General features: G+C 44.0%; 1 protein-coding gene across 2 annotated transcripts in view; it reads right to left on the bottom strand.

Annotated features, from left to right (window-relative positions):
• Window positions 1–847: 847 nt before the first annotated feature.
• LOC109865675 (sprouty-related, EVH1 domain-containing protein 2) overlaps window positions 848–18,903 on the bottom strand; it is a 28,153-nt gene continuing 10,097 nt past the window's right edge. Inside the window, exons 2-6 of one of the 2 annotated variants that reach the window (XM_020454042.2) lie at window positions 13,505–13,682; window positions 12,945–13,113; window positions 12,617–12,681; window positions 6,458–6,652; window positions 848–6,175 (exon numbers count right to left, since the gene is read on the bottom strand). In XM_020454042.2, coding sequence (XP_020309631.1) covers window positions 5,465–6,175; window positions 6,458–6,652; window positions 12,617–12,681; window positions 12,945–13,113; window positions 13,505–13,682 — 1,318 coding nt within the window. In that variant the 3' untranslated portion in view covers window positions 848–5,464. The remainder of the gene's footprint in view (window positions 6,176–6,457; window positions 6,653–12,616; window positions 12,682–12,944; window positions 13,114–13,504; window positions 13,683–18,903) is intronic. The other variant, XM_020454043.2, reaches the window with a different exon arrangement.

Raw genomic sequence — 18,903 nt, 5'->3', positions numbered from 1 at the left:
TCACACTGACAAACCTTTATAAAACGCTCACCTCAAAGAATAATGGTGATGTCCAATTGAGTCAGAGACCACTTCCAGTGTTAATTGGCAGACATTTTAGTGTTTATGTTATAAACCATTTATTTAAGCCTATATTAATTAGTCATCTAAGCTTACCGGTATACTTGCTTGCATGGGCTTGCGTATACCTTGACAACAAAAAAAGGTGCCATTTTGACACCCAGAAACAACCATATGCTCAACAGTGCTGAAAACCTCTCTGCGGGGAACCAAGTTAAAGGCCAACTCCTTCCCATTCCATCGTCATACTGTAACATGGTTGTATTTCAAAACACGTTCATCTGTCTTTTAGGATGAGGTTAATATAAATCTATTTTAAGGGGGCAGGCTAAGACAATCACAGTGCACAAGCCTTAAATAAGAAAGGCGAAGATGGCATTTTTAGTGCTGTTTTTTTTCTTTCAAACCCTGATTCAAAAGAGGGGAAGGGAAGAAAAAAAGTGACCTCATTAGAATAAAGTATGCCTTAAATGGTTTGCACATGTTGAAGTTTGATACTATTTGCAGTCGCCGAGTTCCGTAGCCGGGCCAGGGCCTTCAGGGACCTTTTTTTTCCTCTCGCTCGCTGACTGTCTTCCATATGCATTTCTCGAGACCCACAGAGCAAAACATTGGTGTACTCTAGATTTTCTAGACTTGCAGAGCATGGTACAGCTCTGTGAACCTGTCTAGCGCCCAACGCGTATATTTCCGTCTTTACAGACAGAGGGGGAAAAAAATACTCTGGAGCAAAGACAGGATCTGACTGCTGCAATCATTCCTTCTTTATGATACACACACACACACATACGATAGAGATGTGTGTTTTAATCGAGAACATGCGTGTACTCAAACAAACGCTCACACACCCCCTCAGGCCATGCCCTGGCCCATTATGGATTACCGTGTTGCAGCAGGATGGGACCGTGCCGAGTAGCATGAGGTCGATCAGCAGCCCCCCTCAGCAATGCTCCTGAAAGATGCAACACAGGGAAGTGCTGGGCTACAAACTAATGTATATGGGATAAAATGTACAGGCTGTATGAGATGCCACTGTAACATGGTTAAACCTCTCAAAACCACATCTCTGTAAAACACAGTGGAAATGAACACACACACACACACATGGAAAAATACTTACTATCCAGGCCATGCTTCTGTTAGTTTCCATATGATGTATTGGCATTTATACAGATGTTAATTTTTCTTTTTAAAAGCAAAGAGTCGTGATGATCATATTGGAAACAATACAAAAATAGAACTTAAAATGTACATCATACACTTGATAGATATATATATATATATATATATATATATTTTAGCTTTTTTTTTTTTACAGAGGTAAAAACTTAGATTGTAAAAAAAACAAAAAAAAACAGAAAACAATCGATTTAACTGTTTCTTTAAACATAATTTTTTTTTTTTTACTAAGTATACATGAGATAGATGAAGAGGATGCTTCAGGCACTTTCCTTTAATAGTTAAATGTGTGCAGGAATTAGACACTGCACCAAAACAGACAAACTGCTTTTGGTTAACTTTTCTTTTACCACAGATAGAAAAATAAAACTGGGATCTTCTCTACAATGAATGGCAACAGTATTGCAAAGCTGACAAACAGGGACACACAGCAGAAAAAGGGAAGGAAGAAAGGCAGAGAGAGAGAGAGAGAGAGGGTAAAGAGAGACTGACACAACGACAGCTTTTGTACAGAACCCGCAACGCCATGATGCCATCACCCATTTAACTCCAGACATGGCTCGGAACTCGATTAGTTAATGTATGATTGCGATCGATCGCATAAGATGTATTTTCTGCCACGTTGATACGACTCGAGACCGGGTACTTCACAGGAATTTGCGCATATTGTTCATAAGGTTTTTTCTGATTAGTGTTGTGCTTCCTACAGGGAAAAAAATCAAACAATGTTCCTCCCACGAGGTGAGTTTACAGGGTGGTTTTAAATGCGAGGCTAGTTTTTGTTGTTTCAATACATACTTATATACAGGTGAAGTCGGAAGTTAACATAAACGAGTTTTAATGACTCCAACCTTAGTGTTTCAACCACTCCACAAATTTCTTGTTAACAAACTATAGTTTTGGCAAGCTGGTTAAGAACATCTACTTTGTGCATGACACAAGTCATTTTCCCAAACTAAAGCCATTTTTCCATAACTTTGGAAGTATGCTTGGGGTCATTGTCCATATGGAAGACCCATTTACGACCAAGCTTTAACTTCCTGACTGATGTCTTGAGATGTTGCTTCGATATATCCACAATATTCCATCCCGCATGATGCCATCTATTTTGTGAAGTGCACCAGTCCGTCCTGCAGCAAAGCACCGCCACAACATGATGCTGCCACCTCCGTGCTTCACGGTTGGGATGGTGTTCTTCGGCTTGCAAGCCTCCCCCGTTTTCCTCCAAACATAACGATGGTCATTATAGCCAAACAGTACTATTTTTGTTTCATCAGACCAGAGGACATTTCTCCAAAAAGCACGATCCTTGTCCCCATGTGCAGTTGCAAACTGTAGTCTGGCATTTTTATGGCGGTTTTGGAGTAGTGGCTTCTTCCTTGCTGAGCGGCCTTTCAGGTTATGTCGATATAGGACTAGTTCTGCTGTGGATATAGATACTTTTGTACCCGTTTCCTCCAGCATCTTCACAAGGTCCTTTGCTGTTGTTTTGAGGTCGATTTGCACTTTTCGCACCAAAGTACGTTCATCTCTAGGAGACAGAACGCATCTCCTTCCTGAGCGGAATGACGGCTGTGTGGTCCCATGGTGTTTATATTTGCGTATTGTTTGTACAGATGAATATTGTACCTTCAGGCATTTGGAAATTGCTCCCAAGGATGAACCAGACTTGTGGAGGTCTACAATAATTTTGGCTGATTTCTTTTGATTTTCCCATGATGTCAAGCAAAGAGGCACTGAGTTTGAAGGTAGGCCTTGAAATACATCCACAGGTACACCTCCAATTGACTCAAATATCAATTAGCCTATCAGAAGCTTCTAAAGCCATGACATAATTTTCTGGTATTTTCCAAGCTGTTCAACTTCTGACCCACTGGAATTGTGATACAGTGAACTATAAGTGAAATAATCTGTCTGTAAACAATTGTTGGGAAATTACTTGTCATGCACAAAGTAGATCCTTAACCGACTTGCCAAAATTATAGTTGTTAACAAGAAATTAGTGGAGTGGTTGAAAAACGAGTTTTAATGACGCCAACATAAGTGTATGTAAACTTCCGACTTCAACTGTACATATGTTGATGTATATTCATGCTGTAGCGTCCATTTTATTTGTGTATATATTTTGACACCATCTTGACTGATGCGATTGGCTGACAGCCTCCTCCCTTGCCCTTGGCTGTAATGTAATTTTTTTATTTTTTTTATTTTACCTTTATTTAACCAGGCAAGTCAGTTAAGAACACATTCTTATTTTCAATGACGGCCTGGGAACAGTGGGTTAACTGCCTGTTCAGGGGCAGAACGACAGATTTGTACCTTGTCAGCTCGGGGGTTTGAACTCGCAACCTTCCGGTTACTAGTCCAATGCTCTAACCACTAGGCTACGCTGTAATGTAATACTGAGTAAAAGACCAGGGAGAGGGAGTTATTGGACTACAGAAGAATAGATTCAACACTTCTCCAACTCTGGTCTTGGGAGAGCTACTGGGTGTGCAGCCTTTCGTTCCAGCCCTGCAGTAACGCACCTGTATCAGCTAATCGTGGTATAGACTGAAGAACACGATTAGGTGATTAGTTGAATCGGGTGTGCCAGCACGTCCCTTTGTTGGAGAACCCACTATCTTATACCCTTGTGGAGACCGATGAACAACCAGATCAAAGCGGTGTGTCTTTCTCTCGAGCTAAAGTTTAGCAAAACTCTATAGATAGCGATTCCCTGACAGTTAGCCTCGTTGAGTATCCTTTTGAAAGACAAAAGGAAAAAGACACGCATAAGAAAGCACCAATGACACTGTAGTGTGGACAAGGTCATCCTCCATCTCAAAAGGTGACAAAAATCTATCCTCTTCCCCTCTTGGCTGTGTTTAGTTTACAAATGGGACTGTTCCCTTCCTCTTATAACCCCCTAGGCTGGTGTCTAAATTTAGCAAGGCAAATAAATAACTATATCAAAAGATTATCATCAAACATCAACTGAATAAAAAGTTACCTAAGGCTTGAGTTCTCCTCCACTGTAATAAACAGTTGATTGAGGATTATTATCTTTAAAAAAAGAAACAAAGAAAAATGTAGATACTCTATATAAATGCTGCAGCTTATTTTGTCATTTTGGCTTTTAGTTGAAGTCACAACAATAGCAATCAGGGATACATTGTTGTCCATTCCATTTTCCAGACTTTTGCACATAGGAAGTCACACAGACACACACAACCCTACAGATTAAGTGTCTAAAGCAGAGTTTCCCCATCCAATACTCAAGTTCCCCTGACCCATTTTAGATTTGGTTCTGGGTCGAATCCACAATACAGTCAGTCTAATTTGACCAAGCAGTAGAATGGTACTTTCAGGTTTTTTCCAAGTGTGTCTCCACTGACATTCATTGATATTAGGTTTAATTTGGTTATAAAAACTCTGTATAGCCAGGGGTAGCCTGGCCCCAGGTCTAATTGATCTGGGAACAGGCTAGGTCAGGAGTAGGTCTAATTGATCTGGGAACAGGCTAGGTCAGGAGTAGGTCTAATTGATCTGGGAACAGGCTAGGTCAGGAGTAGTCAAGGTGCAGAATGAGGAAACACTGGTTAAACGTTTGCCTTTTCTTTTGTTTCATTGGCTGGGAGGGGCAGACATGATCACAGTTGGGCTGCATCCCACATGGCACTCTCTTACCTATATATTGCACTACATTAGACAAGGGCCCATTGGGCTATGTAGTGCACTTTATAAGCAATACGGTACCATTAAGGACACACCCTTGACTTAAGTGCCTCTGCTTTACAGGCGGGAACCAGCTTGATCTGTGATTGGTGGTGAGCCATGCGAGGGGAACAAAGTGAGAGCCCCCCCTCAGAAAACAACGCTCACACTGACCTCACACAAAACACTGGTAAAAATATTCAAGCCTTTAAAACATGAGTGTAAAAATATAAAGTACCTGTTTATATAATATTTATATATGAATATTCATTGTTTTAGTCTTTGTAATGCAAGGACGTGGAAGCCGTAGGCAGGGTACCCCTATAAAAAAAACGTGTTTTTTCTTTCTTTCCACCGAGAGAAATTTCCAAATCGAAAAGAATCGGGACAAGCCAATTGCTTTGCCATCTGGAATTTGGCCGAGAGACACAACAGCGAAAACAAAAACACAAAACAAAAGAATAGCGGGGCCACACTCTTCCGGTCCAGTCCCTTCCATGGGTCTCTGTTCTACTCTCCCTCCTGGCACTCAGCCCACAGCTTTGTGCTTGCCCCCGCAGCAGTGGCAGGCCACCCCGCAGCGGTAGCAGGCGCGCAGGGGGGCATAGCAGCACATGCAGGGGGCCAGCAGTGACAGCCCAACCAGGGCCAGCCAGCGTAGGCAGAAGCGCTCATCGCTGGTGTCGCACGAGCACGGGTCCGAGTAGTCGCCCTCCGGGTCTGACATGCAGTGGTAGAGCAGGCTGTCCGCGCACCACATGAAGCTGACCCGGTGGATGCACGTCTGGATTGGGTCCGGCGCCTCCTGGCACCGCCCGCGCCTGTTCTCCTCGTGGTTGAACATGTCCCGGCAGTAGACGCAGCGCGAGCGCTCGCCGTCCTCCTTCCGCCGCTTGCCCTTGAGCTGGAGAGTGCGGGGCTGGGCTGTGACCACCGCCCTGTGTCCCCCAATAAGTCCACCCCCACCTAGTCGGTCCACGCAGCCTATCTTGGGGTCCCTTGCATGCTGGTGGGGATCAAGGCCCAGGGGGTAAGGGTAGGTGTAGTCGTGCTTAGGCGGCTCGCTCTTGGCGAAGTGCACGTAGGCGTCCTCGGGGTGCTGGGTGAGCTTGTCGCGCGTGGCGGTGGCGTGCCGGTAGTCCTCGTACCCAGTCAGCCAGGTCCGCTCGCGAGGGTTGATGCGCACGATCTCCTCCTCCTCCACCTGGAAGCTGACGTGGCGTGGGAACATGGGAACCGACTGTAGAGATGAAGGAGAGCAAAAAAAGATGAGAACTACACAGACCAGTTTATAAAACTACAAAACTAACATGGGGCATCTAAACATGTCTTCCAACAAGCAGGTAACTTCCAGGCCCAACTTGAAATACATCATCACACTAGCAAAATAGTTTATGCTTCAAGAACACTCATTCCCTCTGTCCCTCCCACCTACCCATTGTAGTAAAGAATATAGCCGCAACCCACTAGCTCCAACACATATGATTTTTTTTGTTCAACTAACAAAGTTTTGGTGACCCACCTTCGCCACTGTCGTCCCCCAGCCACCCACCTGATCCAGGAAGTAGTGGTCCGAGGGTCGGTGCTGGTCGTAGAAGTGGCCCAGGATGCAGTGATGGCGGCGCGGCTCGCAGAAGCTGGGCGGGGCCAGGGTCTGCAGCTGCAGGGGCTCCTTCTTCTGGGAGTGGGAGGAGTTGGACGAGCTGTCGGTGGCATTCTGAGAGACAAGACCAAACCGAACATGAGTCAGGACAGGGTCCTGTTCATTAGGGCAAGCAACAGACATTTTGCATGTCTTATTGGACAGCTTTAGATCGCCCCTCCCGTTTGCCCAATTTCTTCCACTTGATGTCTAATGAACACGACCCACGACTAAACAAGGAATATCCGGCCAAGCTTCACAATAGAAAACATGCTTTCTGGAACATTGTGTTTGGTTACGTAATGAACGGTACCACTAATTTTGGAGATAACGACACCCTCGATTGGGCACGAGAACCCGTGCGGGAAGCAGACTCCCATTGGCCCTTTACACAGAGACCAACAAACCGACCTGCACATGGCACGTGCTCAGTGGGCCATTGCTAAGGTAAAAGTGTGTCATGGCTCAGTCTAAATCTCTCTACTTCTGTATGCAATTAACCAACAACCCCCCACGCCTCCCAAGAACAAAAGAGTGGTAAAAAATTGTTCTGAAGACTCCCCCTTTTTTTATATTGAGTGTAGGTTAAATTAATTCCAGCTCGGAGAGTTACGACTTACAGCCCGTTTAGCATCGAGCAAGCATCGAGTGTGGTCGATTGCGTCACCAGTTGAGGCCGGCACGGGGCACCTCTTTCATGTGGGGGTGGGGCGTGCTTTTGAGCTAACTCGGTTCCCTCGTTCGCCTCACCGCAACACTGCGTGCCAGAGGACCACTAGGCTGCGGTAATCAGATGAGGGAATCAGGCCACGGCATATGATCTCAAAATGAGAGCACCACCTCTCTTGTACACTCTCATTCACTTTGGACGGTTTCTGGTTTCTTAGTCCCAGGTTTATAGGACAGACAGACAGACTCTTGCTATAGAGGGCTTTCGGCGAGCCCCGGCCAAAGCTAAAAGTGGTATCCCTTCCTCGGGCGATGCCAAGAGCTTGGTTATGGTTGAGAAAGGTTCTTTAGGAGGCGAACCGGGGCCCGTTTGATGGAGATGATTACAAACACAGACCCTGTTCAGATATTTACTCCGACAGCAGGGCTTTCTCGAGGGGGAAAAAATTATAGAGGGAGAAAGAAATGCTCTAGAGCACTAATAGCACAAGACCTTTGGAATGTGAAAGGGCTAAATTGCCCATGTTCATCACAAAAGCCACGGAAGTCCACCAGGCGTGTTGCTTGGGGAGAGATGTGAGATGTGTGTGGCGCAGCGTCTGATTTCAAAGGCATACCTCTTGCCTTGTTAGAAGATTTTCATCATCTCTTGGTTTGGGCGTGAATGGAGGTGAATAAAGATGGGAGATTAAGGCAAGGGGCTGCATCTGGTGGGGTGGGGGGAAGGAGCCCTTTGATGTATTTACAGAGTAACAAACACACAAGCCAGCTTCTAGCCAATGTGCCCTAGAGCACAGGAAAAGTCAAATGGTAGGAGCTGTGTGTGTGTTGTGCTAAGTGTAATTACTGTGGGGCAGGTTGGGGGATGTGTGCGACAGGGTCTACTTGTGAGTGTGTTTGTGTGTGCGCGCATTTGTAAGTGTGTGTGTGTTCCTGTGCTTGGAATGATTTCTGTGGTTGGGGAGGGGTGTATTTGTGGCTGAGCTAATTATCAATTTAGCCTCCAGACCAGACACAGGAATGGAACTCGCGGCAGCTGGCGATTCTAAAACTACCCTCGGCCTCATCGACACTACAGAGTGGACAGTCTACTCACCAGCAGCCCATTCAAAAAGACCCTGATGTCCAAAAGGGTAAGACTACACACACATACACACACAGTGTGAGGCATTTGAGCCTCCTGCACCCTTGTTAAACATCCCCCCACAAGCCCCAAAGGGAGACATTCCAACAGTCTGTCCAAATCTCACCAGACCTTCCAAAAAGAGGAGGAAGTATTGCATCATCCCAGGGAGTGTCTTATTTACTCTTGACTAATATTGTTCTAGCGCCTGGGGGGGGGGTAAAGGTCATTTGTCATTGTCCTCTCTCCTCCATCTGTGCCCGGACTTCAATTCCCTCAGGCTTTTCAAAAAAGACAGATCCTATCGAATACAATGTGACCTTCCCCCTCCTTCAGGCTAGCTCTCTGGGCCACAGGGGAATGAGGCTAGATTCCCAAAAAAAAAACAAAAAAAAAACAGGGGGGCTGCAACCGAGGCGAATTGAAGCGTTCCCTTGAGCAGGCCTGCTTTTTCTAAGTAGGGCCAGCTATGTAAACAGGGAGGCAGTGACGGATTACTGACGGGCCCTCTTCCCTCCGACTGGACATCCTGTGGAAACGACACGCTAGGCCCTTTTCCGCTTTGATGCCATCGGAAGGGAGAAGGAGGGAAAAAAAGGAAGAGAAAGAGGGTTAAGCGAGTGTAAGGACCTGGACTTCCCATCACCATCAGATTTAGGATAAAGGCTAGGTACGCCAGACAAGAGGAAAGCAAATTAGTTACAATGGACGGATTCATTAGCCTAGGTTGCTATTATTAACGTTGAGGGAATAAAGTTGTGTAGCAGTGAAGGGCCATCTCAGTTTATTTTAGTAGTAGTGTAATACTTAACCATTTCTTAGTTGTGTTCTTAAGTAGCGTCTTTTCTCTTGAGCTTGGTAGTATTGTCAGCATCACGTTTGAGCATGTTTAGTAATGTGTTAGCATGTCTGCTAGCGTAAAGGGACACTGCGAGATTTCTAGATTTAGGTCATCTTTCTACTTACCCAGAGTAAGACGAGCTCATTGAAAACCATGTTTTATGTCTCTGTGTGCCGTTTGGAGAAGATTCAAGTTAGCATATCGTTAGCTTAGAGCAATTTCTGGAAGTCTCCCGGGTACAGTAGCCAGCGCCGATCAAAAGCAGGGAAATAGATCTTCCAACTACTCCAAAACGTATAGTCTTACAAAGCTAAACATAGCACATTTGTTACTTTGACTGATCTTCTATCCACGCCGTTCTCTTTCCCGTCGTCGCAAAGTTTTATCGGTCTCAATGGCGCTCACAGGCACCACAATGGTAATCATACAATGTTCTGATATCTATACCTCTCTATGTGACAACGGGACAGAGAAGTGGATAGAATCACGTTTCTTATGATTATCAGTAAAGTAACCAAATGTATAAAATATTGTTTACTATGTATAGCTTTTTGTAAGACTAAAATGACCAACCACTCAGCTTTGGTTCAGTTGTCTATTTCCATGCTTTTGAGAGGAGCTGGCTACTGTAATGGGAGACTTCCAGGAATGGCGAAGGTGTATAAAAGATCCATGCACTTACCACAAATGCTACTCTTTTTTTGTATCGTCAGAAGCACAGTATACATGATCCCAATTTAAGCTCCAAGACACTAGCAATATCAAAAACTTGAAAAAAGTTCACAGTGCCGATTTATTGACACATTAAACCATGTTGCACACCGTAATTTAAAAGCTCCATGCGTAGTGTTAAAAACCATGACGTCATATCTGAATCCCGACATCTTTATACACCTTCGACTTTGCCCTAAACTAACGATATGTTTACGTCAATAATCTCCAAACTGCACGCAGTGACTTTGGGTAAGTAGAAAAACCCAAATCTCAACATTTCAGTGATCCTTTAAGTGTGAGTGTGTCTGCTTGATAAATAAGTAACATATTAAGCATGTCCGCTAGGCTAGCTAACAGTGTGTAGTCAGAGTACAGTGGTAGTAAAGGGTTAGCATGTCTGCTAGGATAGCTAACTGCGTGTAGGCTGGGTACATTACAGTGGGTCAGGCAGCAGCTATCAGTAGTTGGGATGGAGGCTGCCAGGCAGAGGCCTCCACTGCAGATGCAACACTATGACTCATGTACAATCTCCCTCACTCTCCTCTCCCTGGAAATTAGGGCTATTCAAAACCCTGTGATATAACAGCAACACACACTGCAGTTATATCTGTGCAGGAATGTATGCCTTACTGGACTGATGCTTTTGATGCCTTGTGTGAGGTTTTCATGTTATTCATGCCAGGAACGGAGCTGGCATTCAGGGCAGTGATCTAGTGAACTACCGGAGGTGGCCACATTCTAGCTAGCTCTGGGTAGGGATGAGTATTTGAAATGTTTTGACTGAGTATTCGCATGATTTCTTTTCAGTACTTGTATGGAAATAAAATAAATTTTTAACAACACAATGCACGGGGGGAAATGTTTTGCGCATTTATCTACAGTGCATTGGGAAAGTATTCATTATGGGGCATTGTGTGTAGATTGATAAGCGGGGGGGACATTTTAATTTGTTTTAGAATACGACTGTAACGTAACATGATGTGGAAAACTCAAGGGGTCTGAATACTTTCTGAACGCACTGTATTGTTAGATTCTGTAAGTACTTTATGTACCCATCTCATTGACATCAAATTATTAGAGATACACAAGTTGTTTTTGAAATAGGTCACTGGAATTATTTCTACGGCCACCACGCCTCTTGCGTGGTGGCCGTTGTTGGGTATTCCAACAATCTTTTTTAGAGTTGCCTAGGTTTTTAACTTGAAACCATTTGTATATAATCCTTTATGTACCTCCGTGATTAATTATGATTGATTGTGCACAAAAGTGAATTGAATTGTTTCCACACCCACCATGTGTCATGTGCGTAATGGTCATGTGACGCGTAATGGTCATGTGACGTGAAATGGGTATATTTTGGGAAGTGAGCACTCCGTTTGTTAGTTTGAACTGACGAAGATCCATTTCAGATTGAAGCGTTGTCAATAAAGCAGTGAATTGGGAGCTTTAAGAGTGTGCGGGCTTTCTTGTTCTTTTAACCTTTATTTAAATAGACAAGTCCGTTAAGAACAGATTGTAAATAACAATGACGGCCTACCCCGGCCAAACCCTAACGATGATGGGCCAATTGTGCCACCCTGGGACTCCCAATCACGGTCTGTTGTGATACAGCCTGGAATCGAACCAGGGTCTTTAGGTGACGCCTCTAGCACTGATATGCAGTGCCTTAAACCGCTGCGCCACTCAGGAGCCCATAAAGAGATCTTAAATAGATGGAAGTGGCCCATCTTGTCTAATGTGTCAAAGCTGGTAGCTTGGGAACCTGAACTATGCTAGCCACATGCTGTTTCACAGCTTCTGCACTTGAGTAAATTAGCATGTTTAATCATCTCGAGCATTCGCAATGAAGTTATTTAGACGTTTGCTTCGTAACGTGCTCTTTCAACATGCACAATTGCTGGCTAACAAAAACATCCATCTGCAGAAATCCACAACGGAGGCAAGTCAAAACACAGCTGAAGGAAGAATCAGTGTGCGCACACGCACAGCAACTCCCTCTTCCAAGAGGGCTGGCCAAAAACCCCCAGCTCTCTCCAGACTGTTCAACATGAGAGAGAGAAACACAAGGCGTTCCCTTCTCTCAGTCCTCCCCTCCTTCCCCCTCCCCTGGTGTTAAATCACAGAGGCAGTTTGCTAGGAAGCAGCTGCTAATGACAGTTTTAGAGGAGGGGGAGTGGGGGGCAGGAAGAGACCTCGCGACCCCCGCCTGCTGCACCTCATCTCCTGTGACGGCGACAAACCAAAATGCCAAGCGGCGGCGGAGTCTGGTCAAAACACTACAGGATACCTACCCTTCCTTCCTTCCCCCCACCAGCCGCCTGTTACTATCACACCAGCCATGTCTTACTCAAAAACAAAGGGCCATCTCTTCCCGAAATGGGCCAAATAAAAATAGCTTTTGGTTCACACGTTCTTCCAAAAAGAAAAAGGACTATAAGTGAAGGCGAGAGAAAAGTCTGACCAAGCACAGACTAGAGGTGATCTTGCAGACGGAAACAATATGGAGTCCAACATGCAAGTGGACAGCCATGACCATAGATGGGAAACATCTAGTCTCCATTGATATGAAGCCCAGAGTTTTGGGTGGGACTAAAATCCTGACCCTAACCAAAAAAGACAAACTTGGATTCTCTCAAGTGTTCATAATGTCCCTGAACTTGCTGGTGTTTAAAACTACAATAGAGGAACTCACAGTGAAAACATCGTCGTCACCCAACTCTGCCTCGTTCTGGATGGTCGAAGAAGAGGTGGTAGATCCTGGAAAACAAAGATGGCAGAACGAGCCAATAGTGAGTAACCTGCAGCGCAGGAGGCTGAAAAACTTCATCTGGACTTCCACATCCCCAAAGAATCAAACATCTTCCTTTTCTTACTATGATGATCTGAACGCATTTGATAAGGTAAACCAACATGGTGGTTACCAATCCATCTCTTCCATCTATCAGTGGCTATTAAAAGATGTATACCATTCAAGAGCATTGAGACACAGCCCTCATAGTCCTCGCCTTCCCCTCCCGTACCTTCCGTCAGATCCTCCATGGCTTTCCTGACCCCACGGTCGAAGGCACGTGCGTCGGCCGGGCTCTGGAACGTCAAGCCACACTTCTTGTTGTCCACTTTCCAGTGGTGAAATGTGGGCGTGGCCTTGGTGTACACCAGATCCTTCTTCAGGAAGCATTCCAGAATCACCTGGGAGGAGGCACACTTGAATGGACTATAAACTAAACCATGCTCCTAACAAAGTATGCTCGAACTACAATCGTCTTTACATCAAGCCCACACTGATTCTACAACCTGAATTATCTATAAAAGGAACAGAAAGAGCAACAGAGAAAAAAGCTGAGGACCGATATCTGACAAACACATTTGGGTGACATGGACATTCCCGAAAAACGTTAACTGGTGACAATAAAGGATTTGTGAATACATTCTAAAATGTGTGTGACAGAATCGACCCTCGTCTGCCCTGGACGGGATTCGATCCCACTTTACCAACGACACTTCTTACTTCGGAAGCTAGTGAGCTAATTGTTACTGTTGTTACTCGGGATTTGGGTCTGAGTGCTAGCTGGGTCTTCACCTGTTTGTCTTTGAGGCGCTCGCCGTGGATGAGGAAGCTGCTTCGGCCCAGCAGCTCGGCCGACAGCACCTTGCACACGCCCACACGGCTGAGGCACCCACCGTCCTGGGCCAGCCAACCGCCACTCGAGTCGTCCCGGGTCATGACCACCGCTTTGACACGCACAATGTAGCTGTCACTGTATGGTTGCCAGAGGGAGAAAGTTGGGGTCAGTCAGTTAGCATGGGAAAGAGGGACAGTGAAATTATAGAGCAGGTGCTCACACATACACACACAACCGTTCAAAAGTTTGGGGTCACTTAGAAATGTCCTTGTTTTGAAAGAAAAGCAAAAACAATTGTCCAGTAAAATGACATCAAATTGATCAGAAATACAGTGTAGACATTGTTAATGTTGTAAATGACTGTAGCTGGAAACGGCAGATTATCTTTTAATGGAATATCTCCATAGGTGTACGGAGGCCCATTTATCAACAACCATCACTCCTGTGTTCCAATGGCATGTTGTGATAGCTAATCCAAGTTTATCATTTTAAAAGGCTAATTGATCATTAGAAAACCCTTTTGCAATTATATTAGCACAGCTGAAAACTGTTGTTCTGATTAAAGAAGCAATAAAACTGGCCTTCTTTAGACTAGTTGAGTATCTGTAGCATCAGCATTTTATGGGTTCGATTACAGGCTCAAAATGGCCAGAAACAAAGAACTTTCTTCTGAAACTCGTCAGTCTATTCTTGTTCTCAGAAATGATGGCTATTCCATGCAAGAAATTGCCAAGAAACTGAAGTTCTCATACAACTCTGTGTACTACTCCCTTCACAGAACAGCGCAAACTGGCACTAACCAGAATAGAAAGAGGAGTGGGAGGCCCCGGTGCACAACTGAGCAAGAGGACAAGTACATTAGAGTGTCTAGTTTGAGAAACAGATGCCTCACATGTCCTCAACTGACAGCTTCATTAAATAGTACCGGCAAAACACCGGTCTCAACATCAACGGTGAAGAGGCGACCCCGGGATGCTGGCCTTCTAGGCAGAGTTCTTCTGTTCAGTCTCTGTTCTTTTGCCCATCTTAATATTTTATTTGTATTGGCCAGTCTGAGATATGGCTTTTGCTTTGCAACTCTGACTAGAAGGCCAGTTTTATTGCTTCTTTAATCAGCACAACAGATTTCAGCTGTGCTAACAATTGCAAAAGTGTTTTCTAATGATCAATTAGCCTTTTAAAATGATAAACTTGGATTAGCTAACACAACGTGCCATTGGAACACAGGAGTGATGGTTGTTGATAAATGGGCCTCCGTACACCTATGGAGATATTCCATTAAAAGATAATCTGCCGTTTCCAGCTACAGTCATTTACAACATTAACAATGTCTACACTGTATTTCTGATCAATTTGATGTCATTTTACTGGACAATTGTTTTTGCTTTTCTTTCAAAACAAGGACATTTCTAAGTGACCCCAAACTTTTTAACAGTACACACACACACTTAGGTTAGAGTCATTAAAACTTGTTTTTTAACCACTCCACCAATTTCTTGTTAACAAACTATAGTTTTGGCAAGTCGGTTAAGGACATCTACTTTGTGCATGACAAGTAATTTTTCCAACAATTGTTTACAGACAGATTATTTCACTGTATCACAATTCCAGATGGCCAGAAGTTTACATACACTAGGTTGGCTGTGCCTTTTTAAACAGCTTGGAAAATTCCAGAAAATGTCATGGCTTTAGAAGCTTCTGACTGACTCAAATGATGTCAATTAGCCTATTGGAGGTGTACCTGTGGATGCATTTCAAGGCCTACCTTCCAACTCAGTGCCTCTCTGCTTGACATCATGGGAAAATCAAAAGAAATCAGCCAAGACCTTAGAAATAAAATGGTAGACTTCCACAAGTCTGGTTCATCCTTGGGAGCAATTTCCAAATGCCTGAAGGTACCACGTTCATCTGTACAAACAATAGTACGCAAGTATAAACACCATGGGACCATGCAGCCGTCATACCGCTCAGAAAGAAGACGCGTTCTGTCTTCTAGAGATGAACGTACTTTGGTGTTAAAAGTGCAAATCAATCCCAGAACAGCAGCAAAGGACCTTGTGAAGATGCTGGAGGAAACAGGTACAAAAGTATCCAATCCACAGTAAAACGGCAGGTAGCCTAGTGGTTAGAGCATTGATTTTTGGACTTGTAACCGAAAGGTTGCAAGATTGAATCCCCGAGCTCACAAGGTAAAAATCTGTTGTTCTGTCCCTAAACAAGGCAGTTAACCCACTGTTCCTAGGCCATCATTGAAAATAAGAATTTGTTCTTAACTGACTTGCCTAGTTAAATAAAGGTAAAAACCAAAACGGGTCCTATATCGACATAACCTGAAAGGCCGCTCAGCATGAAGCCACTGCTCCAAAACCACCATTAAAAAAGCCAGACTGCAGTTTGCAACTGCACATGGGGACAAAGATTGTACTATTTGGAGAAAGGTCCTCTGATCTGATGACCCTTTGGCCATAATGACCATCGTTATGTTAGGAGGAAAAGGGGGGGGAGGCTTGCAAGCCGAAGAACACCATCTCAACCGTGAAGCATAGGGGTGGCAGCATCATGTTGTGGGGGTGCTTTGCTGTAGGAGGGACTGGTGCACTTCACAAACAAAATAGATGGCATCATGAGAAAGGAAAATGATGTGGATATATTGAAGCAACATCAGTCAGGAACTTAAAGCTTGGTCACAAATGGTTCTTCCAAATGGACAATGACCCCAAGCATACTTCAAAAGTTGTGGCAAAATGGCTTAAGGACAACAAAGTCGAGGTATTGGAGTGGCCATCACAAAGCCCTGACCTCAATCCTATAGAAAATTTGTGGGCAGAACTGAAAAAGCGTGTGCGAGCAAGGAGGGCTACAAACCTGACTCAGTTACACCAGCTCTGCCGGGAGGAAGGGGTCAATTCACCCAACGTATTGTGAGAAGCTTGTGGAAGGCTACCCAAAACATTTGACCGAAGTTAAACAATTTAAAAAAACATTAATTGAGTGTATGTAAACATCTGACCCACTGGGAATGTGATGAAAGAAATAAAAGCTTAAATAAATCACTACCTATTATTGACATTTCACATTCTTAAAATAAAGTGGTAATCCTAACTGACCTAAAACATTTTTACGAGGATTTAATGTCAGGAATTGTGAAAAACTGAGTTTAAATGTATTTGGCTAAGGTGTATGTAAACTTCCAACTTCAACTGGACATACACACACAGTACCAGTAAAGGTTTGGACACACCTACGCATTCAAGGGTTTTTCTTTATTTGGACTATTTTCTACATTGTACATTTGAAGACATCAAAAATATGAAATAACATATGGAATCATGTAGTAACCAAAAAAAAGGGTTATACAAATCTAAATATAATTTTAGATTCTTTAAAGTAGCCACCCTTTGCCTTGATGACAGCTTTGCACACTCTTGGCATTCTCTAAACCAGCTTCATGAGGAATGCTTTTCCTTCACTCTGCGGTCCAACTCATCCCAAAACATCTCAATTGGGTTGAGGTCGGGTGATAGTGGAGGCCAGGTCATCTGATACAGCACTCCATCACTCTCCTCGGTCAAATAGCCCTTACGCAGCCTGGATGTGTGTTATACACTGAATATACTACACTGAACAAAAATATAAACGCAGCATGTAAAGTGTTGGTCCCATGTTTCATGAGCTGAAATAAAAGATCCTAGAAATGTTAGTTACGCACAAAAAGCTTATTTCTCTCAAATGTTGTGCACAAATTGGTTTACATCCCTGTTAGTGAGCATTATCCTTTGCCTAGATAATCCATCCACCTGACAAGTGTGGCATATGAAGCCGATTAAACAGCATGATCATTACACAGGTGGACCTTGTGCTGGGGGAAATAAAAGACCACTAAAATGTGCAGTTGTGTCACACAACAATACCACAGATATCTCAAGCTGAGAGATCGTGCAATTGGCAGGAATGCCCACCAAAGCTGATTAATTGAATATTAATTTCTCTACCAAAAGCCAAAGTTGTTTTAGAACATTTTGTTACACATGGTCTATGGTTGTGAGGCCGGTTGGACGTACTGTCCAACCGGCCTCACAACCATAGACCATGTGTAACAAAAGCCAGACCAGGACCTCCACACTCTGCATCTTCACCTGCGGGATCATGTGTGTCCAGCCACCCGGACAGCTGATGAAACCGAGGAGTATTTATCTGTAATAAAGCCCTTTTGTGGGGAAAAAAATAATCTGACATTAACATAAAATCCATCGATTAGGGCCTAATGAATTTATTTCAATTGACTAATTTCCTTATATGAACTGTAACTCACTAAATTTTTTGAAATTGTTGCATTTATATTTTATAACAAAAATATAAATACAACAATTTCAAAAATGTTACTGAGTTGCAGTTCCTATAAAGAAATCAGTCAACTGAAATAAATTCATTATGCCCTAATCGATGGATTGCACATGACTGCATCTGTTGGTAACAGATACTGTACCTTAGAAAAAAGTAGGGGTGTGGATCAGAAAACCAGTCAGTATTTGGTGTGACCACTATTTGCCTCACGCAGCGAGACACATCTACTTCGCATAGAGTTGATCGGGCTGTTGTGGCCTGTGGAATGTTGTCGCGCTCCTCTTCAATGGCTGTGCGAAGTTGCTGAATATTGGCGGGAACTGGAACACACTATCGTACGCGTCAATCCAGAGCATCCCAAACATGCTCAATGGGTGACATGTCTGGTGACTATGCAGGACATGGAATAACTGGGACATTTTTAGCTTCCAGGACTTGTGTATAGATAATTGCAACATGGGGCCGGTGATTATCACGCTGAAACATGAGGTGACACGAGGTCACAATCGTGGACCTGCTTTGCAGTGCAAACACAACAAAACAAAACTACTGATACAAATGAAACCTACATATTTGCATACAGCCACAGGACGAAACCCCTTTTTCGTGAACAAGCCCCCCCCCCAAAAAATTGAGTCACGCGTACATCTGCGCTGTGAAATTGGTCCGCGAACGTACTCTGCATCACCCCCTCACCTTCTGCCATATTTGAAAGGACACAAACAAACTAGCACCAATTAAACACAGCTATTAAGAAGAACTCCCATTAGCAGTGGTATGGCTTTGCATGACATAGTATTGAAATGATATCGCCAAGCTGCTGAAAAAGGGTACCAAATATCAGCTATTCAAGCAGCTGCCCCGAAACCAGATATGAAGAACGCAGATTTACAAAAAGTCATGGCCGCCGAAATCTCCATTGATTCTCAAACCTGTCACCTCCCTAATCGCACCCTCACACTACTCCTCATGCACATTTACATTTGTCTTTCTAGTCATCACAGCCTCTCAA

The sequence above is a fragment of the Oncorhynchus kisutch genome, linkage group LG20 (genome assembly GCF_002021735.2).
Source record: "Oncorhynchus kisutch isolate 150728-3 linkage group LG20, Okis_V2, whole genome shotgun sequence".
Classification (NCBI taxonomy): Eukaryota; Metazoa; Chordata; class Actinopteri; order Salmoniformes; family Salmonidae; genus Oncorhynchus; species Oncorhynchus kisutch.
Note: the sequence above shows the minus strand (reverse complement) of the source record. Positions and strands in the feature narration are given on the sequence as shown.